This window comes from Myodes glareolus, chromosome 3 (assembly GCF_982192425.1).
Source record: "Myodes glareolus chromosome 3, mMyoGla1.1, whole genome shotgun sequence".
NCBI lineage: Eukaryota > Metazoa > Chordata > Mammalia > Rodentia > Cricetidae > Myodes > Myodes glareolus.
This window is the reverse complement of record NC_142028.1, coordinates 49,807,511-49,834,309: the sequence shown is the minus strand read 5'-3', so window position 1 is coordinate 49,834,309 and position 26,799 is coordinate 49,807,511. Positions and strand designations below refer to the sequence as shown.

The following is a 26,799-nucleotide window of genomic DNA, read 5'->3' as shown; positions in this document are numbered from 1 at the left end:
AGGCCCCATGACATACTGTCACCTACCATGAATGCTTCTAATGTGAGAGGGCCCCCCAGTATACCCTCAGAAGTTGATCATCTGACTTAATCTTCTCCTGAGCAGGACAGCAGATAGTGACCGATCTGATATGCCACACCAGAAGTGGGGCTAGATGCTGGAAACAGTAGACACATGCAACCCAGTGAAAGTGACCCTTACTCAAGAGCTTAGACATCCAAGGGTCTCCTTGTCCTTCTCTAACTTTCTATGACCCCTCCCCCCACCCGAGAGGCTACCTCACCATAAGGCGACAGATGGTGAAATCAGACACATGTATGGCCCTTTGAGAGAAAGGCATTACCTTGAACATCAAAGCACTGTCTTTAGAAACAATTCAGGTTTGCAGAGCTGGAATCAGCCTTTGTGCTAAGTCCATTATGGTGCATGTGAGCTCTGGTACTGCCATCCAACTCTTGGCAGTGTGTTCAGGAAGAGGTCATACGTAGAAGGCTGACAAGCAGAGGACATATATTCTAATGTCAAATCTGACTTTATTCTCTTGGCAACAGGCTAGGACTCACAGTTGCCAGCAGCAGATCTGGCAGACTAGAGTTATAACATCAGCAAAAGAAATCTGGCCACCTAGAAAGTACAAATCCATTGTCCACTGCCCTTCAGTGAGCCATCAATTCCACTTAGTGGTTGGCAGACAGCATTAAAAGAGAAAAGAACCACATAGAAATACCAGCCCATAGTGCATGGAATTTGGATAGATCTTTCTCACGACACTTATTTCCATTCTATATACACTCAGCATTTGGTAGGGCTGCACAGTGTCACATATAAAACATGCCTTGCTATAGAGCAGAACGAGAGAAGTTTTCACAGAAAAGCTCTTTGGGAAAGCAGTCCAGCATGGGAGCGGTTTGGTGATACTACTATCTGTACTTTTATCAGTTGAAAATGTACATATAGTTAATAAATGTAACTGGGATGCTTAAAGATAGCGTAGTTACTTTTTTAAATCTATAAAAACAGCACTGCTCTGGGGAGATGACTCAGCAGTAAGAACATTTGCTGGGTAAGCACGAAAGCCCTAATTTGAAGCCCCAGAACCCACGTAATAAGCCAGACATAGTGACATTTGACTGGAACCCCAGCACTAAGGGGCATCCACAAGAGGATCTTGGGATATACTAGCTGCCAACACAGCTACAGGTTCAGGGAATAAGATGGCAAGAGATAGAGTCGGACTCTCAACATGCATGCAGAGTTATATGCCTTTGTAAACACACATAAACATGTATCACACATGTTCATCCACACACCACATAAGTTTGAAAACAAAACAATGTAAATCTAATTAAGAAAAAATAAAACTTGACAGAAGGTCTTTCAATTTCTGGTTTACGAAATAAATATTTGGCTTTCTGTATGTATACAATAAGTCTGTGGAGTGCAGGAGATGGTGTCAGATCCTCCTGGAACTGGAGTTACTGGTGTGCCTGATGTGGGTGCTGGGAACAGAACCCAGAACCCAGGTCTTGAACACTGAAGCACCTCTCCAGCCTCTGCATCTAGAACTCTCCAGTTGAGGTGGGATTTTCCCTCCCTGTAGTAGATTCTCACCTTGGAAGGATTCATTCTTGACCAGAGGAATCAAAGCTGTCACTCAAAGCTTTCAGCTCAGACTGCTACATGGTAGCAACCGACAAGACAGAGCCAGGGAGCACTGGGCACTCATACAGCTCCGCAGGTCTTAAGTGCCTGAGGGATACGTTATTAAGAAGTTTGATTGACACCACAATCAAGCCATTATTCTGCCCATCTCCAGCCAACCTTCTGTATATCCAGTGGACAGGCCAGATGTGAAGCTTCATATCATGGTGCCATTTTTAAGGATGAACTGACACATCTGGGGCAATGAGCAAACCACCCATGCACACCTTGCTACATCTGTGCTGCTTCGGCACCTCAAACAATCACCTGAAAAATGCATGGAATGAAGTCCGCACACCAAAAGCTCCCCATCAGCATCCTCACTTCTAACTCCAAAAAACGAATTTACTCTTCAACAGAGAGAAAAAAAATCAAGGCATGAGGACCACAGTCCTTAGCAAGCAATGTATCTTTATGAAATCTGATTTTCTGGTTTCAGTTTTACTATTGTCTTTTATTTATAGAATGTGAAAAGAGGCTTTCTACTTAGATACTGCCTTAATTTCCTTTTAAAACAAATTTAGGTAAAAAGAATGTTAGTTTAAGGAAAAGGTTAAGTATTAGCAAAACAGGTCATGTAAATAGCCAAAAATAGCAGGTAGTATATGGCTGCTTGGAATGGAGGAATGACTTTTTCTGGTTTACTGGTTCATGGAAAGATCTGGTAAAGATAACTAACCACCCCTCACGCAGTCATCTTGCCTGGGTTAAGGTGAGTGGTTCCCACTGTCACCCTAATCTATGGGGGAAGAGAGGAAAGAACCAAGCTTTCTTTTGTACAGTCTTCCGGGGTAATGGCCAGCGCTCTGTAGTGACAATGTAGTATTTCTTTTATACCCCTCTAGCGTATGCTTCTCACACACACCATGCTAACAGCTGAGTCAAAATGAAATGAATGTTTGTCACTGGCAAAGGCTCAACCCCTCTCCCTCTTCTTTCCTCCCTTCTCTCCCTCCCCCTTCCCCTTCTCTCTCCCTGCCCCCTCCACCATCCAGAATTACACTCTATATTGCAGGTTGGCACTCTTTTTCCCTCTGCCTTCTGAAAGAGCCACATGCCTGGCCAGATTTCTCTCTCCTTGAATCTTAGTTAAATTTTAAAGAATCACCTATAACTGAAGAGAATTATAACCAACACCACATTTGTGTTTCTAAATGTCTTTAATATTTTAACAGTGACAAAAAACCCCACCAACAAACACTTAATATGGATTTAACTTTCAAACAAACAAAGGAAGAACAGGAAAAACTATTTAAATAAAACCAGCAACTTCCTTCTTTACTCTCCTCTCTCTGACTTAGTGTAATCTCTAATATATGCTATTAAATCTTGCAAATCTGAGGTGCTTTGTATTTCACTTCCTAGCTATTAACATGTCAAGCAAATTAAACTCAACTTCCCCATGACTAGTTCACAGGCAATGAAGTTTTCTTGTCTAGACAAAAATTTCTTTGCCGCCACTTTCCACCATACTGCCTGACCCAAAGAATCTCCTTCCATCTCTGACATAGTTTGAACCAAACTTATTAAGCGTATACTATGTTCAGCATCTCAATGTCATCTACTTCCTCACAGGTCTCTAGTAGGTGACCATACAGAATGAGCCTTGTGAGCTGCTCGTGTGAAACCCAAAACAAGGCACACGTACACAAGGATGGAGATTCCACCGCAGGTTCACTTGCATAGACACAGAAAGTCACCCAGCCCAACCCCCAGTACTAGGGATTGAACCTAGGACCTTATGCATGGAAAGCAAGAACTCTACCACTGTACTACAGCCCCAGCCTGATACATCTACTTCTTCTAAACTTTCTAATGCCAAGTAATCAAGAACAATCTCATTTGCCCAAACACAGCATATTTTAAGATTGGCAAATAACTGCTGTGGCAGGGTTTGGCATGTGAGCAAAATGGAAATACTAAGCTCCGGGTGAGATTCCTCTGTGGTTCGAGCAGATTCTACATGTTTGCATCTCTCCTCTGGGGAGCTTGTTTCTCTGCTGTAGCTTTGTAGAGAAATGGGCACTTAACTGCTGATACCAGGGTACCAATAAGGGCAGTGGAATAGAGATGCCCCCAATCTCAGCAGCTTCAGTAGCATTGTCACAGCCTTAAAAAGAAAGGGCGAAGGAGCACTTTTTACACACTTCTCAGACAGTTTGCACTCAGAGGCCTCAAGGTTTCCATAGAAATAGGAAGGGTTTTCTGTCACTCAACTCTTTGCCTTCTTCGCTTTACGAATGCCAGCACATTTCACCCAAGGCCCCATCGCACGTCAGTAGTACCTCATTAAACTTTCTTATGCGTGCACTGAGTGACCCAAGTATTTCCGAGAATGACAGGAAGAATCGGGAACTTCATAAGCATGCTGCCACCAAATCTGACTTAATCCTGTTGTCTCCCATTTCATTTCGGCTAGAGTTTCAAACAGGACAAAGATGTGTTCCATGTGCAATGCCCATGCCCTGCCAGAGTCTCTCCATAGGCCACTGTACCCATTTTGAAATAATCAACCCAAAAGTCTTTTTGTCAAAACAAGTCTTCATGTCAGCAAGTACTGCTGTTTTCATTTTTCCTGTATTTTTTCACACTGGCAAATTGCATTATTGCCATGAGGGTATGTGTGTTCCCATGTGTGCATGCGCGCATGCAGGTGTGTGTAATGGAGTGGAGGCCTGAGGCTGACATCAGGAATCTTTTTCAATCACTCTCCAACTTATTCATTGAAGCAGGGTCTTGCAGGTGAACCCAGAATTTGCCAATACAGGCCAGTCGGGTTGGCCTGCTTGCGTCAGGAATCCCCTCTACTTTCCCAGTGCTGGAATTACAGGCATGTCATCAATCGCTTACACAGGTTCTGGGGACCTGAACTCTAGGCCTCAGACTCACAAGGCAAGTGCTCTAAGAGCTGACCACGTCCCCAGCTCTACTTCTCAGAATTCAAAAAAGCAAAACGCAAAACTAATATTCCTCCTGAGTCATGTATGGAGGGAGGGCCTGATCTGCTCTGGCACTTTAAAAATAGCTGATATTGAACACGCAACTGTTTTTCTTTATTTTTAGAACGCTTAAGTCGGCACATATGTGATGAATTACCGTGTTGTTCACACTAAAAAGTAAATTAAGAATTACTTCTGATTGATCAATTATCGTCATTTATATGGCCTGAGGAAGTGACAGCGCTTATTCAATCCAGATTCAGAGGGTCACTGATTTCAAACAAGAAATGTAAAACAAATTAAAGCAGTCGATTCATGACTGTAATTTCAGGTTTATGAAATGGTGCCACAAAGCCACCATCAAAGCACCGGCTTGCTGGAAGGCCCCTCCAGCTGGCCTCAAAGACCTACAGGAAAAAACCTGGCTAGCATTTATTCTGGGGCCCAAATTACAGTCTTTAGACACATGCAGCATTTTCCTTTTCAAAGCAGCTATGGGAGCAAATAAAGTTGTTCATATTTTGTACAAGAAAGCAAAGTTCAGAGATGGCCACAGGAGCTAGCACAGGCCAAAAGACAGCCAATAGTAGAATTCTACCTCAAAAGCTGGTCTATTCCAGAGTCTGTGGTTCCTTATCACTATGCACTAAACAACCTTCCAGGGGCTCTGTGGTCACCTGTCCTCCTCAGGGCATGTAAACTGAACTCCTCTCACAAGTAAACATCCCACAGCTGAGACCTTGTCTCCCACCATACGGAACTCAATGCTAATCTCACAGCTGAGAACTTATACATCTAAGCCTACATCCTCTCACACGGAACTCAGTGCTAACCCCAACCTTATACAGCCGGGCCTACATCCTATCACACGGAACTCAATGCTAACCCCAACCTTATATGCCCAGGCCTACATCCTATCACACGGAACACAGTGCTAACCCCACAAAAAAACAAATTCTTTTCTCTTGTTATCCCAACAGCTCATAAATAAACCATAGATAGTTCACAAGTTCCAACCAGAGAAAGCAATAAATAATCTATCTCTCTATATTTTTGCAGTATAGGATGAAGGTTAGATATGTTGGACTAATGAATTCAGAAATCAACATGTTTGGAGACATACACTTCCAAGCAAAAACTGTTCTAGGGTAAGAACAAAATCCCTCTCTTTTGATTAGTGACACGGACATAAATTCTTGTCTCACTCAAGTTCCTCCAATAGCAAATCATAAGATATACTTAGCATTTTTAAAGGATTTTTTCTCTTAAAGGGAGAGAGAGTGGCTATGAAATCTAAGCCCCTTGAGCTCTTACCTCTCAAAAAGAAATGGTGAAAGACAGAAATTAAGAGAATTGAAAAAGCCAGAAAAGCACCATGGTGTACGGCCATCAGGAGAAAAGGGTGGACTTGCCTTCACGAAGTTCAGACACTATCAAAACAGATGAAGGAAGGATCACAGTCTGAGGCCTTCATTGAACAGAGTGGCACTCAGCATGGTGGATTGACGCTACCAGCTGCCTCTGCCTGAACAGTCATGGGGATCATTGATGTTCATTAGAAGAACCGTGCTGTTAGCTACCGCCCGGGGGCGGGTGCTCGGTGTGCCCAGGGAAAGTGGCAGAACTTCAGGGTTGGCGGTGGCTATTGTGCTCTGATTCCTCCTAATCGCAATTCCCATGGGCAGCTCTGACTGTCAACTTTCCCTTCTCACTGCCCACATCAGACGATCCCGCTCTAGCAGCACCCTGCTTGGCTTTAGCTTTCAAGACCATGTCTGTCTAGTGCTTTGAAGGGGCTCCCCCTGGCACTTGCTCTAAATTTTAAGTCTGACCATGGAAACATGCCCTGCAGACCTAACACTAATGTCTGTAGCTCTTTTCTCCCATCAGCACCACACACACACACAAAAAAAAACCCCACAAACACACATATACACAAAACATAAACAAACACAAACAAAAACTTAATTCGGTGGGTAGAGACATACCCTACCAAGCCTGATGACCTGATTCCCATTCCTAGGACCTATGTGGCAGACAGAGAGAATTGAACACTGTAAGTTGTCCTCTGATCTTCACACATGTTACTTGATTTACACATGCACACACAAATATACAAACAAATTTAACGGCAGTAACACTTTTAAAAGCTTAACTTTCTAATGAGCACACGTGGGTTACTGTTCTCAAAGCCTCCATACTTGAAGATAAATATGTAGCTCTCACATGGAAAGGTGAGTAAATACAAAAAGTATTGTATCTGCATTTGTCATCAAGGGTTTGTTGTTTGTCATTTTTTGTTTTGTTTTTCTTTGTGTTTTTTTCCCTTAGGAAATTATCTAAAATTTAATTCTTGGACCTAATACTCATTAGAGAAACTTAATTGAACACTAATCACTTATGATTTATTCTTAGTTTTAAATATGCCTTGGGATCTAATTAAATCTTATTAAGATATGAATAAGAGATACTGAGTCAGAACTCCCCGGGAAGCACAAGTTGTCTATGGGAAGCAGACTAAGGGACACAGGATTGGAGAGAGAAGCTGCCAGCAAGGCGTCCAGACGGCAGAGTCTCTGCTTGAGATGGACACCCATCTCCCCTGCAATGGCTGTGTTATGAGCTGCTTGAGATGGACATCCATCTCCCCTGCAATGGGTGTGTTATGAGCTTTGATAAGCAAAAATGCACCTTTTATTGCGGAAGATCCTATGCATACTAGCTACATGACTTTTCAAAGTGACCAAACTCATTAAAAAAAACAGCTTCTGGAAAAAAGAACTTGCTGGACAGTTTGAGAGGGTTGTGTCCATAACTGGAGCAGACATAGCAGAGTTCCTGGCAGCGGGAGCATGTGGCTGCAGCTCTTCACATCTTAGAGGACCAGGAAGAGGTAAGGACGGGTAGTGCTCTCTCCCCTTCCTCCCGTTATTTTGTCTGCCCTCAACCCTGTGGGCTAGGGTGGACCTTCCCTCCTCAGTTCAGCGTCTCTGCAAACTCACATAAACACATGGAAAAGTGTGTCTCCTAGGTAATTCCAAATCCAACCATGCTGACAGGGCAGATGAACCACCACAGTAACCAAGTGCTCTGCCTTTGAACCAAACTCCCCAACTCCAATCTGAGTAGTTAAAAAATATACAAGGAAATACATGAACAGGAGCAAGTGAAAGCAAAATGCATCTATCTGTGATAAAGTTAAAAATAAACTTCCAGTACTCTAATTCTTTACTTTTACTATTTTCTGTATTATATGACAGGAATACTTCAGAGAATTTGGCATCACAAAATACGGTTGTAAGTATTTCAATCTTCTGACAATTCCCCCACAAAATACTTGTACTAATGGAAAGCTGTTAACTCAGACTTCTTCTCCTTTGTGGAGGCTAAGTTTCATAAATGTCTTAAAAATAAGAAACGGCTTCATACCACATGTATTATTTTCACCCTTTATGCTTGTTAACATGGCTGTCATGAAATGCTATATGCTCCAAAGACATTCATCTAGAATGAGAAAATAATAACAACAGTAATAAATACCAAAGAATAGAGACCAGAATGAAGAGTTCATTGCATCCTCAGAATGGGTACCAAGCAATGTTATTTGTCTAAAGGGACACTGCAGAATAAAGGTGGGATGTTTAGTTTTAACTGTCACATGTTGACTCTAGAAAAGGCACCTCTCTAAAATAGTCCAGGGTTTTCTCTACAGTACAAGAGCAGCCCCGTGCTCCTGCTTAAACACATAGAAGATAAGAGACCAAGGCTTGTTTCAGTAAGTCCTATATTTGACTTTGCTATAAATTTTTGTAACCTATACCAAAATCTGGAATAGCAATTCACATTTTTTTTTTGGATAGCAATAATCTTTCAACCTTCACCACCTCCCTTACCTGTTCAGGCAGCACAACAGGCAGTATCATTCTCAATATGAAAGAAACCAAGGATCAGCATTAAAAATTATAAAACTCTTGTATTTACAGGTGCCTCCTTATTTTACACCTGAAAACCAAACAATGGTTTACTATTATTACTGAGTACAAAGATATGGCAAGGAAGGGAGAGTCATCACTTACAAATGGCTACATAGAGGTCCCCAAAACATCATTTAAAGCTAATCTACACGGAATCAGAAAATACACCACCAAAGCCTTACCCACATCCTTCTTCACACCCATGGCAGACATGGCTGGATGGTCACCACACCATACACACTCAGTCATGCATGGATTCGGGATTCTTCTACTCATAATCCTATCCACAGATGTCACTGTCCACCAGGAGAAGCCAGTGTGTGAGATGCAGTTCCAAGGCTGACCTCTGGAAACAGCTGGAAGGTGAGCAGTTGGGTCCTTAGGCCTCACCTGCTCTGCAGCTGGCAGAGAATCTTCGGAACACAGGTCGTGTTACACTGCGTATCTCCCATTAACATAGAATAAACGGGTAACAAAGGGACCAAGTTTTCCACGCTGCACAAGTTAAGTTTGCTTGCGCATGGGATCTTGCTCTGTAGCCCAAGTTGTCCTTCAACTCATAGTCTACCTGTTAGCCTCCTGAACTCTGGACTTCTGGCAGATACCACCATACTCAAATAGTGTGTGTGTGTGTGTGTGTGTGTGTGTGGGCCAGAGGATGTTTCCAGGTATTGTTCCTTCTCAGGAGCTGTCTAGCTTGTGTTTTAAAGCAGAGTCTTCTCATTTGCCCACCTCTTGCATGTTAGACTAGACTACCTGTCCAGTGAACTCCAAGAACCCTTCTTCCTTAGTACTATAATTGTATGTGGCCACCATGATGTCCAGCATTGTTGTGGTTTCTAGCGAATGGACACGGGTCCCCATGCTAGCACAGCACGGCACATGTCTTAAAGACTGAGCTACCTCTCTACCTCAGCTTTTACTTTCTAAAATGACTAACACACTGACATTTCCAGAGTCCCTTGTTGAACATGGTTAGTGGGGAATCTGGCCAGAGCAGTAGAGCTCCATGGCTTTATTTCTGACATTACCTACAAAACAGATCATCTATTCAAAATATCTAAACAAAGATGAGAGATTTAATTCAAAGGAAAAAGTGTACTGCTCACCATTTCCAAAAATTCTCACCCCAGTCTGAAAATCTGTACAGAGGAAGAATAAAATCAACCACATGGACTTGGGCTAAGATTAGACTTATTGACGTCAGCATGGTTTTCAAGACATGCATATGGATGACTGCAGAAGCAGAGGGAGTGGATAGCTGGCGTGTCTGTGTGTTTGCACATACACAGTGACTTTTAATAAAAACTCTGTCAACTAAGGATGGCTGGAAGCAATGAAAACTTCCACCAGCCTGACCTGGTAGCATATGTTTGCAATCCTAGCTACCAGGAATGCCAAGGAAGGAGAAGAGCAAGTTCAAAACCAGCCTCAGCAACTTAATCATAAAGAAAAAAAAGACAACTCTGGAAAAAACTTCATGGTGTGGTGCGGGAGAATTGTCTGTATTCTGTCAATCATGTTTTAAATAAACGCTAGGCAAGAAGTACAGGCAGGAAAACCAGACAGGAAGTAGAAATGATGCAATGAGAACAGGAGAATTCTAGGAAGGAGGAAGTTGATTCCTTCCAGTCCTGCACAGACCACCAAGGAAACAGGATGTAACCTGCCAGCTGAAAAAGGTACCGAGCCATATGACTAAAATAGATCAGAATAATGGGTTACTATAAGTTACAAGAACTAACAAGAAGCCTGAACTAATGGGCCAATCAGTTTTATAACTTATGGAGACCTCTGTGTGATTTTGTTTGGGACTAAACAGCTGTGGGGTACTGGCTGGGACAGAAACCCCATCAAGCAAGCCCCCTCATGTTACAATGGTAGATTGATGAGCCTACCAGGAGCCAAGAGATTATTCCTAACCCATGGTCCCACAGCCATCCCAGTTGAACTCAGTGGGTCACAAAACAAAACAAAAAGACGTGAATATGGGAAGCACACTGGGGTGCATGTGACAGGAGCGAGAGGGAGATGGAAGAGGGTAGATGTGAAAGTCCTCAGACCACACTGCATATATGTGCCAGACTGTCAAATCAATTAATTTTTAGAAAAGTCTACAACTAAAGCATTTACTAAAGAGTCATTAGACCCTCGGTTCAACTCCCATCACCACAAAAATAAAAAAGCAATAAACAAATAGGAAATCATAGTGAGAGTCTAGCATAATGGGAGCCATATTCTAGTCAGAAATTTCAGAGAATGCCAGATTGCAAAAATGGAGCAAGGAAAGTCTAAGGTGAAAAAATGTTCACACATGATAGGAACATGTCAAGGAGACAGAATCTTAAAGTTTATAAAATCTACATCTGGCCCAAACCAGTCATGTGACCATGAGACCCCACTGAAACAGCAGACAAATCGGGGAATTAAGTAGAGAAAAGAATGCCCCTTCCTCCAGGGGAAGGTCAACAGTACAGAGATTCAGCATGGGGCTTGTGGACAGCCACCAAATGTCAACCATCAGTAACAATAGATTCAACCAGGACCCACCAATGATTACAAAATCCAGTGCGTGATGTCTGGGAAATGGGCAGAATATCTATGCAGCCTTCAAGGGTCTTTCTGCAAGATACTGATTAATTCAGAGACAATTGCAGAATATTACAGAGATAATTATTAATTACAAAGAAACATGTGACTGAAGACTAGATTAACATGACCCATACAAAGACAAAGGAAACGTGAACCCTTACATATGGGCCAAGAAAGACACGGGTTTCCTTCTGTGGGTTACTTGCCCCAAATGCATGACCTACATGTGCTCATAAGAAACTGTTAGAGAAACACACAGTGAGGGACATCCTATAAAAGATTTGGTTGTATTCCTAAGAAATATTTTGGTCTGAGCCATGGAGAACACCAAGGAAACAAGGCCTTCTAAAGATATCAGGAACAAAACCCATCTGAACTTACAGAGATGGCGGCACCATGCTTAGGGACTGCACAGGTTTGGGCCTGAAGGGGTCCGACACTCAAAGAAGTGGACACAAACCAAAATCCCTAACCCAGAACCTATCTCTAATTGATAACCACTCACAAATGAAAAGTTAGTCTTCTCTAATGGAGTCTCTCTCTGAGAATGAAAACCACTCTTATGACCAGGTCCCATGGCCAGCAGTCGATGGCCCACACAAAACGAACTCAATGGTATTTTTAAGAGTTTTTTTTTCTTCTTGTTTTTTTTCTTTACTACAAGTTGATTTGCTTATATATTATGGTTTCTAATTTTGTGCTTTCAGGAGATGTCTGTGGTGCCTATTCATATGCGTGTCTATGTGTGATTCTTGTGCTTTTTCTTTGGCTCTTCGTTTTTCTGTTATTTTTTGTTTTATTTTGTCTTATTTAAATTTGTTTGTTTTATCTTATTACTCTGCCTTTCTTTATTCCTCCCTCCCTCCATCCCTTCCTCCCTCCCTCCCTCCCTCCCTCCCTCCCTCCCTCCCTCCCTTCCGTCCATCCTTAAATGCCTGTTTGGATGGGGAGAACCTGGAAGGAGTTGAAGGAGAAGGATCTATAATCAGAATATATTATATGAAAAAATTATCTTTTATTAATTAAAAATTTAAAAACAAATCAAAAAAATTTTCATTAAAAACAAAACACAATTTGATCTGCAGAGTAGACTTTAAGCATTCTCACCCAAAGGAGAAATAAGGAGAAATAACTTAAGAAAATATTTTGGTATGGAAGACAAAATTAAAGAATTATTCTAAGATCAAGGAAACTCAAGAAATTTGAAAACTGAAAGAAATCCATGGCTGGTGTGATGGTAATTCTGTCAACTCAACATTTCCAGAGATTACCAGAGGTTGGAAGCCCTATCCTACACATGGGAGGCACCGTTCTACATTCTATTCTATTGACTGAGGTCCTGTCCTGAATTAAAAGGAGAAAGTGAATTAACAGCAGCATCCAGGTCTCTGTTTTGTGACTGTGAATGCGATGTGACCAGTTGCTTCAACCTCCTGCTACCATGCCTTCTTCACTATGGTGACTGTGCCCCACACACACTAAGCCAAAGCAACCCTTTCCTTAAATTTCTTTTGTGCTGTATCTTGTTGAAGCAATAAGAAGAGTAACTAACACCACAGGGAAATGTCTTTCTCTGTAAAGAACATTGTAGGAAGTAGTGACAAAATGTGAATCAACTGTCGAGGTGACAGTGCTGTACCCTTGTTTATTTCCTCGTTTAGATTACCATTTTGCATGTATGTAAGAATTTATTTTAATCCTTAAAAAAGACAATATGTGGTGAGTGCGGGGGTCGAGGGCTTGCAAGATGGCTCAGCAGGGAAAGGTGCTTGCTACCAAGCCTTGCAACCTGAGTTCAAGCCCTGAAGAGCCCTGCATGGTGGAAGGATAGAATTACCTCCTGAATGTTTTTCTCTGATGTCCACACACGTACTGTGGCGCACATGTGCGTGCATGCACGAACACACTCACAGACACACAGATAATTATAAAAATACTGATCTGTTTATGAGACTGGCGCTGTCTGCTGCATGAAGGGGGCACCTCATACCTACATAAGAAAGGACAAACAACTGCGAACAGCAAAGGGGGAAGTCAATGGAGATACCGCCTTCTAGGTAAAGAATGCCCAGACACATTGAGCCTGTGAGCCTGAAACTACATTAAAACAAGGAAAACAAATCGAAACAAAAGTCATCCTCTAGTCCTTAAAGAGAAGAAAAAAGGAAGCAAACACTCTGTCATGTTGATTCATGCTCCCTTCTGCCACTCTCATTGGTCTCAGAACATCATCTTTGCTGGAAGGACACACAGTGGTGACATTGGCTCTGCCAGCTAAGCAGTCTGGCTGCAGAGGGAAGGCCCTGTTTGGCTTTCAACCCGACCTGATTAGCAAAGACAGTCCGACACAGGCAGAGGAGGAGGGGTTTGTACCACACTCTCTGGGGCCCCAGAGTTCCTGACTACCTGCAGGTCTCCAAGTCCGAACACTTTTGAGATGAACATGCATTTATGAATTCTGGGAATGGACAGGCTGATGGTACTTTCTCTACACCCACAGACTCACATTTGCTGGCTTGAACAGAGAGCGATTTTAACCACACAATTGCCACAGGCTTTTATCAGCACCTGTTACAAGCCCTAACCAACAGTAGATTGAGCTCAGTCTTCCAATTCATAAAGCTTCAAGATGTAATTCTCTCTCTCTCTCTCTCTCTCTCTCTCTTTCCTTCTTTTTCAGCTGGCATGGCACATTGCACCTACACAGAGTGGCGGCTTCTGACAGCATCACCACATCTTCTGAAGCCAATGTGCCCGGGTGCTCACATAGCAACTCATTATTAGATAATCTTCCATTCACTTTTACAGTCTCGTCTATCATTTTACAGGTCTAAATGGATGTGTGCACACATAGTTTTGTGGCTTTTACTTCATGACAGCATTGAGTTCACCTCGATTGTTATGAAAGGTGATGCTGGAGGAGGAGGGCCGATCCGGCTATATGTGGATGAGGACACTGTCCTGGTTTCAGATGCAGACCCCAGGCAGAGAGTAATGCAGACTCACCCCGCAGAATGGATGAGGCTGCATCTCTCTCTGGATTTAATATCAGCAGCCTCTTGAAAGAAGTAAAGTTCCCCCATGAGGTTCTGCTACTAGCTTGCTCACTGCCTTGAAAACACGAGATTTAGTGTGCGAAACAGGAAAGCCTAACTTTTCCAATGCACACACACACACACACACACACACATACACACACACACCACAGCACCACCAGACTCATGCCCCTGGTAATAAACCCTAACACAGACAATGAGGTGAACTGGAGAACATATCTGCAGTCCCGAGAATCACTGTATCATGTCAGGAGAGATTAGAACTCGACGGAAAAGGGCAACACTGTGTCAGCCGTGATTATGTATGTGGCGGCTCTCTATCGGGATCTCCCGCCTTTATGTCTTAACACTGGGGCATGATTAATATTTTACATACTGTCCAAAGTGGGAGTGTGACTTACCAGAAACCGTACTGAACATTTCAAACACAGATCATCCTCTGCCAAGAGAAAATCCCGCCCAGCTGGAGATTTTGCATTTGCAAAGCTTAAGAGCAATGAGATTCCGTGACTTGGAGAAACTGGCTGTCCCGCGGATGCCTTGGCAAGACAGGCTGTACTTATCTTTTTGAACAATAGACTCAGAAAATGTATTCGCTTTCAAAAGCTACGGTAATGCATTTGGGCTCTGCTGCCCAAGCAAGCTGCTGTTAGGGAAGGCACCACGCTAGGCTGGAAAGTCCAAAGCACAAGATTTAACCCCAAGTTCAGAACTCTTTTGAAGGTCAAATGCAGTGTAACAATCTTAATAGTATCCTTAAACAAAACCAAGTAGCCTTCGAATACATAAATGACCACGTGACTCTTATTCTCAGTCTTAAACTCAGGTATTTGGCTTCCCTGGGAAGAGTCGACCACATTTTTTCTTAATTTTATTCCCCAGAGGACATAAAATTACCCAGAAAGAAACCACTGCTCAATTGGTTCATGTAAAATTGGAACATTGACAATACCGTTCTCCATCTTCTTTGCACTTTGCGACCCAGGAGAAGCCTGTGGTTACATGACCATGGGTGACGCAAAACTTCACTTATGGTTTAACATAAAAATTCCCAGGAAATGCAGATGTTGTACAAAGGTGTCCGGGACAGCAAACTCTTCAGGTATTTGTGCTGATTTTCTGGCTTCCTGTTTGGTGATTATGGAAGTGGATATGGCCACGGATGAGCTTCCTGCGGCATCTAGCAGGTCACCTTGGAATCTCATATTTGCTTTTCCTTTAGCAGGAGCTTGAATAATTAAGTTCCCAGAAATATTCATTAAATGCTGAATGGTTCAAAACAGCACCCAAAAGAAGTCAGGCCTTTCAAATTTGGCAACAAGACCCCACACAATGAGGTGAGAAGCAACCGGCTTCCTGTCTGCATGCTAGAACTCTGCCATGTGTTACCCTAACTCCAAAGCGATGCATGGTGCTGCTGAGAGATCTCCCAATGACAGCCTTCAAACACGCTGCACAGTAACGGAAAATGAAGACATAGATGGGTGCGAAGTAAGAGGACCCCATCAACTTTGACCTGCATGTCTCCGGGCCACCAGATCATCCAACAGACCTCAGGCAAAGAGCCGAGAGGGGAGTGTGAAGGAACACAAACAATGCCTGCATCGAGATTGCACTGTGGTGTGAGCACCGAGGAACAGACACACTCACACCCAATATGTACAGAGTCCCAATCTGTCCAACAGGGGGCTGATCATCTGTTTCTAACTAGCATGCAAACCCTCCGATGGTTGTTTTGTGCAGGGCAGGAACAGAGGCATAGCAAACAGATGTAGGTCCCCATGGAAACAGATGTAGGGCCCTGTGCAAAGAGCCAAATTGTGAACATGCCCCCTCCAAATCCAGCCTCTCCTTGCCGAACGAAACTTCACACCAAGGCAATCAACACCCGATCAGGTTACACGCCACCAGCAAAGTATCCTGCTCCGCACCCATCCCCACATGAGGCACCCCGAACCCCAGCCCCTAAACATCCCTCTGCGGAGCCAGGCAAAGGTGGATGGCAGGCAGTCTATCCAGACACCAGCCGGTGTTCACATACCTCAATAATCCTGTCATGAATTTGCAGGCCTCCTTCCTTGGCTGCTGGCCCACTGTCAACTATTTTGGATACAAAGATTCCTTCACTGGAGGGTCCATCTTGATTGTCCTTAGGGTTAAGAAAACACAGGCATGAATGCTAGGCATGGAAGCTGGCATGAAAAAAATCAAATCAAATCAAAAACGACTTTGCACTCTGCGAACCCAACTTGTCAGAAGTGGCGGTAAGGGTAAAGGCTGTTTGTTTCCTTTCATTTCTGTTTTAACTGAAACTGGCTCATATGTACTGTAAAAATATTCCAAACCCAGGCCGAAGTCAGATGATGGGAGGAGGGTGCTGTCTTCGAGCAGCCATCCTCCTTCCTCCAAGAGGCTTCTCTTTCAGCGTGTGTATTTTGTCCAAAACATTTTAACACATCACCTTCCTCAACACGAGTCTGCTCCTCCTCCTGCACATAGCAGGATCACACCGAGCCCACTCTCCACGCACATAGCAGGATCACTCCGAGCCCACTCTTTGGACCCTAGCTGTACATTTTCTTTTTATTTCCATTTATCTCCCTTTACCTTCCCACCCTACTTTCCATCCCATTACCTCCTCTTTTCTCTCTGCTCCCTCCCTCCCCTTTCTATCCTTCCTTTCTTCCCTCTGCCCTTCAATCCCTTCATTTCTTTTCTTCCCGCTCTTCCTCTTTCCTTCTTTTCTCTCTTTCCCTTCCTCCATGCCTCTTTTCTTCCCTGTTTTGGGAGCAACTAAGCCACACTTCCCAGCACCGCCCTGCTTCCCCAGACTCAACAGGACTCTAGTCTAGGGAGGATGGACAGTGTCCGCAGCTCTTACCATCAGATAAGATAAATCACTCTGATTTAGTATTTTGAAACATCTTTGCTCACAGACACCTAACAAAGAATCCTTAGCAATTTGAATAATTGGGCCAAATTTATACAAGAGGCAAACATAGTTGACTGACCTCTAGAGACTACCCTGAGATTTCACTAGACACTGCCCCCAGTTGTTACCCACAGAAAGAATTGCTCCAGGAGTCACTATGTAATAATCTAATTATGAAATGAGATATTTACGAATAAAGTCAAAGAGGTCGGCTAATTTCTCAAAGTCCCTCCTTTCCTTGACTGGAAAAGGATCCAACTGCTTGTTCTGGCCCCAGCTTGCTCATGAACTTCTTTCTACACAGTACTGTGACAAGTCTTTTCCAAGTGTTTAGAAAGTTCTAGTGATTAACAGATGGGTTTATAAATTACATGGCACATGCATGTGCTGTTTCCAAACAAAAGCATCTGATAATATGCTTGATCTTACCCAAAAGGCCAATGAAACAAGATGACTTGAAAAGGGAGCAGAGGACACTCCAGAGAACTCCAAACCAGCGCCATGCTAAATTCCTTCCCACAACGCCAGAAGAGCTATTTTAATAATGCTCTCTATAGAAGTACATAAAAATACCACAGTCCAAAACAACTATGAAAATACAACCTTTTCTCTTTCAAACAGGAGAGATGGAGAGAGGGGAGGAGAACAAAATATAGAGTGGAAGGGAGGGGAGAGAAAGTGAGAGAGGGAAGGGAGGGGAACTATTCTAAGGAACTATATCTAAGGCAAAGAGAATGCAGCCTCTTCTCCCTTTCCTCCATCCTTCCTCCCGCCCTCCCTCCCTCTGTCTCTCTTTGGCTCTTACTCTCCATCTCTGTTTCTATGTCTCTTACATCTCTCCATCTCTTTTTGTCTGTGTATCTCTTTTTCTGTTTTCTCTGTCTCTCTCTAACTTTATCTCTACCTCCTCTCTCTCTCTCTCTCTCTCTCTCTCTCTCTCTCTCTCTCTCTCTCCATATATGCCAGAACAAAGCAAAAACGTCAAGTTGGCATAAGCCTTAAGTGTTTATCCATTCTCCATTGCTGCATGTCATAGACACATCTCTAAGTGCCACCCGAGTTCCATCAATGCTTCCTTAGAAGATGGGTCAGCATCGGCGTGGGTGTTCCTTGGGTGTTGCATGGGTGTTGCATGAGGTTCTCTTTACCAGGCATCACTGCTCACCATCTCAGCACTCAGCTCACACTAACCCTTAATCAGCTAAAAAGCTACAAGTATCCTTTCTCTCCTAGCAGCTTCATTCACGCCTGCATCCCAATCCAGCTTCTTACAGGAGCATCACAAATGCCAGCACAGTGAGGGGTTCTACTTCTCAAGGACTCATGAGACAGCAGGCACCTGTATCACTTAATCCTCACCATAACCCCAGCAGTAAGAGCTACTGACATCTATCCCACAAGAGGAAAGCCTGAATTCAGAAAGGCGAAATGCACATAGCTAAAAAGCAGCATTAGTTCACAGAGGCTAGGAGATCTTCAAAGGGAATCCTCTTTCCCAGTGAGAAAACAGGGATGCAGAGGTCCAATGTCTTATCCGCATGACATTCTAATTAAGGCAGCTGAAGAGTCTCACTAAACAGCTAAAGGTTTCTAAGCAAGCAGGGTTTCCCACAGAGGAGATGCTGATACATCTCATGAGAAAAAGGACCTACCTCTATTTACCCACTCTATATTTCCTGGCCAGAGAAGAGATGCAGGATAGGATTTGGGGTTTGATTTGCTTTGCAAAATACTAAACTGTGTCTAAATAATTATTGTTGAAGGAATGCAAGAAAATTCAATCAAAAAACCCGACAGGAACAAGCAAGAGCCAACACTGGAATTAGTGTAAGGTGGTGAAGGCTGAGGCCAGGATACAGAAAATAAGAAAGATGCTGTGGTGATAAGTCAGCTGGGAAAGCACTTGCTTTACAAGCATGAGGACCTGAGTTTCAAGGTACTGAAAAACTCTGAACACACATACACACACAGACACGAATTTATACACCTAGGAATCACAAAAATGAAATAAAGAAAACCATTCCTGACAGCCAGATTTTCCCCTTGGGTATCTGTCTCCTCTCTTTCCCTGTCTGGCTCCTCCTCTAACATACTGCAAGTCAGATCTATTTATCAAGGTGAACTAATGTATTTGCTCAAGGTGAACTAATGGGATTTGTTTTATTGTCTCAAGTCAAAGAAAAACAAGAAGAGTTACTTTCATCTCAGGAGTACCCAGATATGAAATACACTTGCCCAGGGTCTAAGTGACAGGAAATACCTGACCAGCTACTACTTCTTAGGGGACATAAGAACTGATGAACAAGCGATGTGGTCTGACAGCACTGTGCAATGACAGTCCTGACGTCAGAGTCCCTGGGCTGGGCTATTTCACAGCCCAAACAAGCAGCAAACAGGGATTCCTTGAGAAACACACTCACCATTGGCATCACTTTGAACTTCAAGACCTGATCGTGTGTATGCCCGGTTGCTCCATTCTGGTTTGCCTAAAACTTGCTATGTAGACCAGGCTGGTCTCAAACTCAAAAGATCTGCCGGAGTGCCTCCCAAGTGGTGGGATTAAGGACATGTGCCGCTGTGCCTGGAATTCAGCTCAGCTTTTTCCTGTGTACCAGAGATCTGTCAGACCCTCCAGGTGAAGGGCAGAATACATTTTGATTTTGATAAGCTTTTTTTGGCTCATCAGGAGACTTACAACCAAGACTACAGCAAACACATCCATGTGGAATGAAACTTTCCTCTGGTTTCTGCTGTGTGTGTGAGTGTGGTTTATATTTGTGTGCACTTGTGTATAAGACTATTCCTGTGTATTGACGTGTGAATGTGAGTGTGTGTGTGTGTGTGTGTATGGTTTATATTTGTGTGCACTTGTGTATAAGAATATTCCTGTGTATTGATGTATGAGTGTGTGTGTGTGTGTGTGTGTATGTGTTTGTGTGTGTGTGTAAGATCGGAGGTAGGCATCAGGTATCTTCCTCTATTGGTTTCCACATTTTAGAAAATGCCTTTTACATTTTATTTTATATGGATGTGAATATGTAAGTCAGAGGACAGCTTGAGGTAGTCAGGTCTCTCCGTCATGTGGGCCCTAGGGACCAGACTCAGGTGAGCAAACACTACTCACTGGACTATCTCACCAGCAGCTCCAGAACGCATTTTATTTTATCTTATTTTTTTGAGACAGTTTCTCACTGAACCTGATCTTGCTTTCTGAGCTAAACTGGCTGGCTGGGATAGTTAGTATCTGGAATCCCCCTGTCTCTGTCCACCTTCCATCATTATAAAGACAACTTCTGGCTCTTTATGTGGCGGCTGGGGATTGAACTCCAGTCTTTGCACAGTGTGAGCACTTACTCACTAAGCCAGTTACTCAGGTCCCCATGCATATCATTAGTTCAAGACCAAATCAACAGAGAACTCTCAGGAAGGCTACAAAATCAGGTTGGGGTTATATTTAAATCAACTTTTTTTTTTCTTTTGGTTTTTCAAGACAGGGTTTTTCTGTGTGACAGCCTTGGCTATCCCACCACCACCACCTCTTTGAAAAGCAGAAACCATCTTCCCAGGGAGTAGGCATGACCCTTCACCCCTCCTGGGGTGAGCCTGCCAAACAGCCTTCTGGACTCAGCATAATGGGTTTCTCAGCAATCACCATCCATAGAAGCACCTCTTAGCACCAGGATTTTGTAAACACTGGGCTTTGATGTGGTTCCACCTGGGGCAGAGACAAGGTCTTCCTAGTTCAGGCTCTGTCCGCTGTAGAAGCTTCTGAAACTTGTAGTAAGTGAAGTGGATCTTAGTATACAGAGGTTGCTTTAAAACTGACAGCGGGAGGTGGGGAGAGGAGGGGCCATCATCACAGATGCAATTAAAGGGAATCCCACCTAGTCTCCATGATAAGTCACTTACGGGCTTTCTTGTTGTTCTGTCTTTTCCTTTAGGGTGCTGTGTGTGCTGGCCAAGGCCTGTAATGATCAGCAATTCCCCCTCCTCCCCCACTCTTATCAATAGGTCCTTTTATAAGTTGGCAGTTGCCCAAGGTCTTCTTTGTTGTTAGCTGAGGTCAAATGCTTACAAACTGAGGCTTGCCTATTTTCCTCCCCCTTCCCAAAACTGGGGCTTCAAGGAACTAGATCAGAACAACCTGATGACACACAGCCTGGGGTCATCACCAGGTAGAACAGACAACCTGGGGTCATCACCAAGTAGGACACACAGCCTAGTGTCATCACCAGCTACAACACACAGCCTGGAGTCATCACCAGCTACAACACACAGCCTGGAGTCATTACCAGGTAGGACACACAGTCTAGGGTCATCACCAGCTACAACACACAGCCTAGGGTCATCACCAGCTACAACACACAGCCTGGGGTCATCACCAGCTACAACACACAGCCCGGAGTCATCACCAGGTAGGACACACAGCCTAGGGTCATCACCAGCTAGGACACACAGCCTAGGGTCATCACCAGCTACAACACACAACCTGGGGTCATCACCAGCTAGGACACACAGCCTAGGGTCATCACCAGCTACAACACACAACCTGGGGTCATCACCAGGTAGGACACACAGCCTGGGGTCATCACCAGCTAGGACACACAGCCTGGGGTCATCACCAGCTAGGACACACAGCCTGGGGTCATCACCAGCTAGGACACACAGCCTGGGGTCATCACCAGCTAGGACACACAGTCTGGGGTCATCACCAGCTAGGACACACAGCCTGGGGTCATCACCAGCTAGGACACACAGCCTGGGGTCATCACCAGCTAGGACACACAGCCTGGGGTCATCACCAGCTAGGACACACAGCCTGGGGTCATCACCAGCTAGGACACACAGTCTGGGGTCATCACCAGCTAGGACACACAGCCTGGGGTCATCACCAGCTAGGACACACAGTCTGGGGTCATCACCAGCTAGGACACACAGCCTGGGGTCATCACCAGCTACAAGAGGGAAAACAGAAAAGCCCCAGTCTCACAGGCTCTCCAGTTTGGTAAGATTTTCACCAAAGATGATGGGAATCTATGAGCTCATTCCTCTGGTTTCGTAAAGTGGGAAAGGCTGCGCCCCCACCCGACATTTAAAATGTTGTCTCAGACAGATGACGCTCCGCATTTTATCTCCTACATATCATTTATGACAAAACTGTCAGTTTTTAAAAACAAAACTTTGTTTTTGAAACTGTGGTTTTGGCTAAAAGCTACAGGAATTCCACCATAAATCTCATGTCACTCCCCTTGAGTGAAAACACAGTGTGGTAAGTCACTGCCCACATTATTCCAGACTCCAGGCCCAGCACTGACTGCATCTCCTTTTGATCACTTCTCTGCATATCCCTCAACTCTAATCATTTGATTATGTCTAGTTCCCCCAAATCCTACCCCTGTCCCTACTCTAGTTTTGAGATTGCTGCCAAACCCACTGTTTTCTATCTGAGTGACTTTAAATAGCTTCAAAAATGTGTGTGTGTGTGTATGTGTGTGTGTGCATGTGTGTGTGTATGTGTGTGTGTATGTGTGTGCACACACATGTGGGGGTGCACAGTGCACATGTGCGGAGATAAAACATAAATCATGACCCTGGGCACAGTGATGCATATGCATAAAAGCAGCACTCAGGAAGCTGAAGCAAAAGATCACACAGTCTAGGCTAGAGTGGATTTGTAGCAAGAGCCTACCTCTAAACCTAAATGTTCCTTTCATTGAGCAAAGTTCTATCCATCTTTCAGAACTCAGTTCAGTGGCCCTTCTCTAGGATTCTTCCCCCTTCAAGGCACCTCTAGTGGTGGTCCTCACCTACCCCATCAGCCTCTCTATGGAACTCCAGGAGGGCTGGAGTAGCAGATATTACCCATCTATGGGGCTGGCACCTTCTTCTGCTTGGGGATTCAGCACACCATCTTCTCTAGGTTTTCCTGACTCCCATTATGAGTGACATCCTTTGTTTTTGCCCTTCGATTCCCCTTTTCATCACACTTTTCCCACTCCTATAGTTCACAGGTGGACTTGCTTTGTGCCCGACTCAATCCCTGTCTAGTAATCATATTCTGTGACTACAGAGCTCCAATCTCCTTGGCCTCTACTTGACTTATCCACCCCTAGCAAATAACTGTGTTTACTATGTATTTGTTGAATGAGCAAATCTTGTTTTGTTGAGCTATTTCTAGCTGGTAAACCAGGAAATGGTCACTGCTAGGAGAGAAAAAGCAACAGCAGACACTCAGCTAATTCTCCTTGAATGACGAGAGCCTGAAAAACATTCCTTGCTATCCCCCAGAACTCTTTCTGCAGACATTTTCTTCAAAGCTAAGTTGGCAGAGGGAAATTTGGTCCCTTCTATCTAGTAGAGAGGCCGTTGAGGGATGGGGTGGCCAAAGAGCTGCTCTGATAAGAAAACTGGATGGGATGAAACCTTGTCCATGGGTAACGCCAAGGTGGCAGAACAGAGTTCAAGATGTTATTTCCACATGGGGAGCCCATCGTCCAGTTCAGTAGGGAGGTCACTGATCACCCATTTCTAACCACATCTATACCACACAACTTCTTTCAGCCCTTCGGCTACACAATCAGTGAGACAACCCAAAAGGTCAACAGTTTGAAAGAGAGGTACTACTAAGCCACTACTGTCACACAAGCTTGAGAAACCTCAGGCACAGGACTCTCTGCTTAGCATGAACAGGTCTGAGTGGGAAACAACAGATACGGAACAAGGCAAAGAGAGACAGCAGAATGAAGGTAGCGAGTGTCCAGTCCTCACACCCCAGATCTCAACCCCTCTTCTAGCCTCCACAGAGAAAAGGGGAAGATAATTTAGCAATTAACATACCACACATGGCCGACCGCCAATAATATTGAATCCCAGGGAGCCAGAGTCCCGGTGAAGGACAAGAGTCAGGCTTTTGGTTTCTTCACCCTGCAAGACAACAAATTAGTTGAAATGTTGATGTACAAACAGGAAATTGAAGGTAGGTATTATATATATATATATATATATATATATTATATATATATATATATATACACACATACACACACACACACACACACATATATATATACACACATACACAAGGAAATGAGACCACTGAGCTAACTGCTTTATAAACCTTTATCTCTTGAGAAGTTCAGCCAACGAAAATTCTAGAACCCAATATGAAATTCAATCCTGCCTTTAGGACCTCGCAGACATGCCTGGATATTGTCTCAACCTGAGATGACCACAAAAGAATGTCTGGAGGTGTCCAGACAGGCCACCAAGCATTCATTATCAATGACTCTTTGGTTGACTGATGCAGCCTTCTTCTGAGTGGCCTGCTGGACGCTGGCTGTCTAGACAGCCACTCTCTTGTTTGTTTCTCTACGCTTCTCAAGGACGGCATTCATGTCATGTCACGAGAGGGTCAAATGGCAATCCTCTCGGAAACGTGAGCACATGCAATGGCCTGTCAATAGTCGTCTGTGTGGGGGACTCGGAGGGGTGGGGTGTATGTAGGAAACGGTCAGCTGCAAAATGTGGAGTGAAAACAGAAAACCCTGAATTGTGCTGCAAAGAGGAGGGCTCCTTTCCAGAGCCGTTACTGTTTGATGTACACGAAATGTAGAAGCACTTAGCACCAAACATGCTGGGCAGAGCTGGGCATTATGACACCCTTAAATCCAACAAAATGAAGTCACCTGGGACAGGTCACACAAGTAGCCAAAGGGACAGAGATGCCAGGCATTCTAGCTAATGCTCTCAAGTGATAGAAGAACAGGAAAAGCAGATGCAATCTCATGTTCAAACTGTTCCTCCTTGTTCTATGACATACACGTTAAGTTCGCTAACACAGCTTTGGAATTTTGTCTAGTCAGACGGTTTACAGTTTTCTGTGTTGGACACTGGAAATCACTAAATCCATTTCTTCCTGTGCTCTCTTAGAAGGGTGAAAAGTTAGAAATACATGGTATTTTGGATGAGTTATCTTACATGGCTTACATGCCCAGCTTTCATAACAATCAACGATAGAAACTGTACAGTTACACACTAATCCAAGGCAGATGGCTGTGCTTTGACAACCTTACATGGTGTACGAAGAAAAATGCATGATCAAATGAACACAAAGTTTATTTTCAAATCTACTATGTGAGAATCATAAAGAGAGAAGGGGGGATAAAGGGAGGAAGCAAACTTGGAAGAGAAGGGGAGGAGAGGTGAGGGAGAGAAGGGGGAGGATGGATGAAAAGAAAGGGGAAGGAGAGGGGCAAAAAGCAAAGAATTTTATTATGCTGCATTTCTAGTGGCAACAGCTAATCTTTACAGTGTTTGCTATGTGCCAGAAACTACACTTGAAGTGAAGTGCTTTATTTTGACGTGGGATGGCCTTCTGTATATGTGCTGCTTTTATTGGTTCATGAGAAAAGCTCTTTTGGCCAATAACATAGAAGAGTAAAGCCAGGTGGGAGATCTGAACAGAGATATATAGAGAGAGTAGGTGGAGTCAAGCAGATGCCAGCCAGCCACCAAGGAAATAAGACATGTAGAAAATGAGATAATGCCACAGCCATGTGACAATACACAGACTAATAGAGATGGGTTAATTTAAGATACAAGAGCTAGCTAGAAATAGGCCCGAGCCACAGGCCAAACAGTGTTGTAATTAACACAGTTTCTGAGTGATAATTCAAGTCTGGGCTGCTGGGAAATGAAAGTGCAGTCTCTGTTTACATTAGTTCATTTACTAACTCACACATGTTTATAAACTGATTTCATTACCATTATTCCACTGTAGGAAGACTGCTCCAAAATTGCTACCTGTCATTGGGCTAACACTAAGTTGAGCCTGTATATAGATGAACACCCTCCAAACCTATCCATCTGTCATTCTTATTTGTTTCACTGTAGCATGTAGAAGGTAATCTTAAGTAGGTCTGCAAAATCTATACCCTGTCCTACATGCTTCAGCTGCTAAAGTTCCAGAAAAGGAATTCATTGTAGGAAGACTTGTCCAGGAGACAGAATCAGAACAGTTTGAATTGAACTATGTATCTCCAAAGGATGCTATCTGAGGTGCCCAGAGACATGGCCTCAGGTATCTCCTGAGTGATTAAGAAAACCATGCAAGAAACACAGTATTCCTGAACCCAACAGCAGCTTGCAAAGAACTGTTTCGATGATCAAGTTGGCCTACACCTCCTCCCCAGAAGCAATCCAAGGGAAGTAAGAAGGATGCTTTACAACTGCCTTGAACTAGTCTGCTGGCCAGACAGGATTCAGATGGCACACCTCTTAGGGCTGAGTCACAGCAGTAATCTAACGTGCAGCAGACTCACCAGGGATGCTGACCTGTCTGAGATGAACGTCACTGTGAGCTGAGTTCTTTCATTTCTCCACCCAGTTACCAAAGGCTAGTCTCCATTCTTCCCCATGAACTTCATTCTGCTTTTCCTTTTCTACTGCTTTTCCCAGCAACCTTCACTAGCTCAGTTGTGTAGATGAAATACAAACTGTGGTTTTCAACACACATGCCTGACAACACACTGGAGGTACTAAAATTCATCTCTGAAAAACTATGTCATCTCTTCCTGGGCCCAAAATGCTTCAGCATCGAGTTGTGG

General features: G+C 43.8%; 1 protein-coding gene across 1 annotated transcript in view; it reads right to left on the bottom strand.

Annotated features, from left to right (window-relative positions):
- Pdzrn3 (PDZ domain containing ring finger 3) overlaps nucleotides 1-26,799 on the bottom strand; it is a 224,755-nt gene that overhangs the window by 185,792 nt on the left and 12,164 nt on the right. The window contains exons 2-3 of the mRNA XM_048438475.3: nucleotides 24,032-24,118; nucleotides 16,304-16,411 (exon numbers count right to left, since the gene is read on the bottom strand). Coding sequence (XP_048294432.2) covers nucleotides 16,304-16,411; nucleotides 24,032-24,118 — 195 coding nt within the window. The remainder of the gene's footprint in view (nucleotides 1-16,303; nucleotides 16,412-24,031; nucleotides 24,119-26,799) is intronic.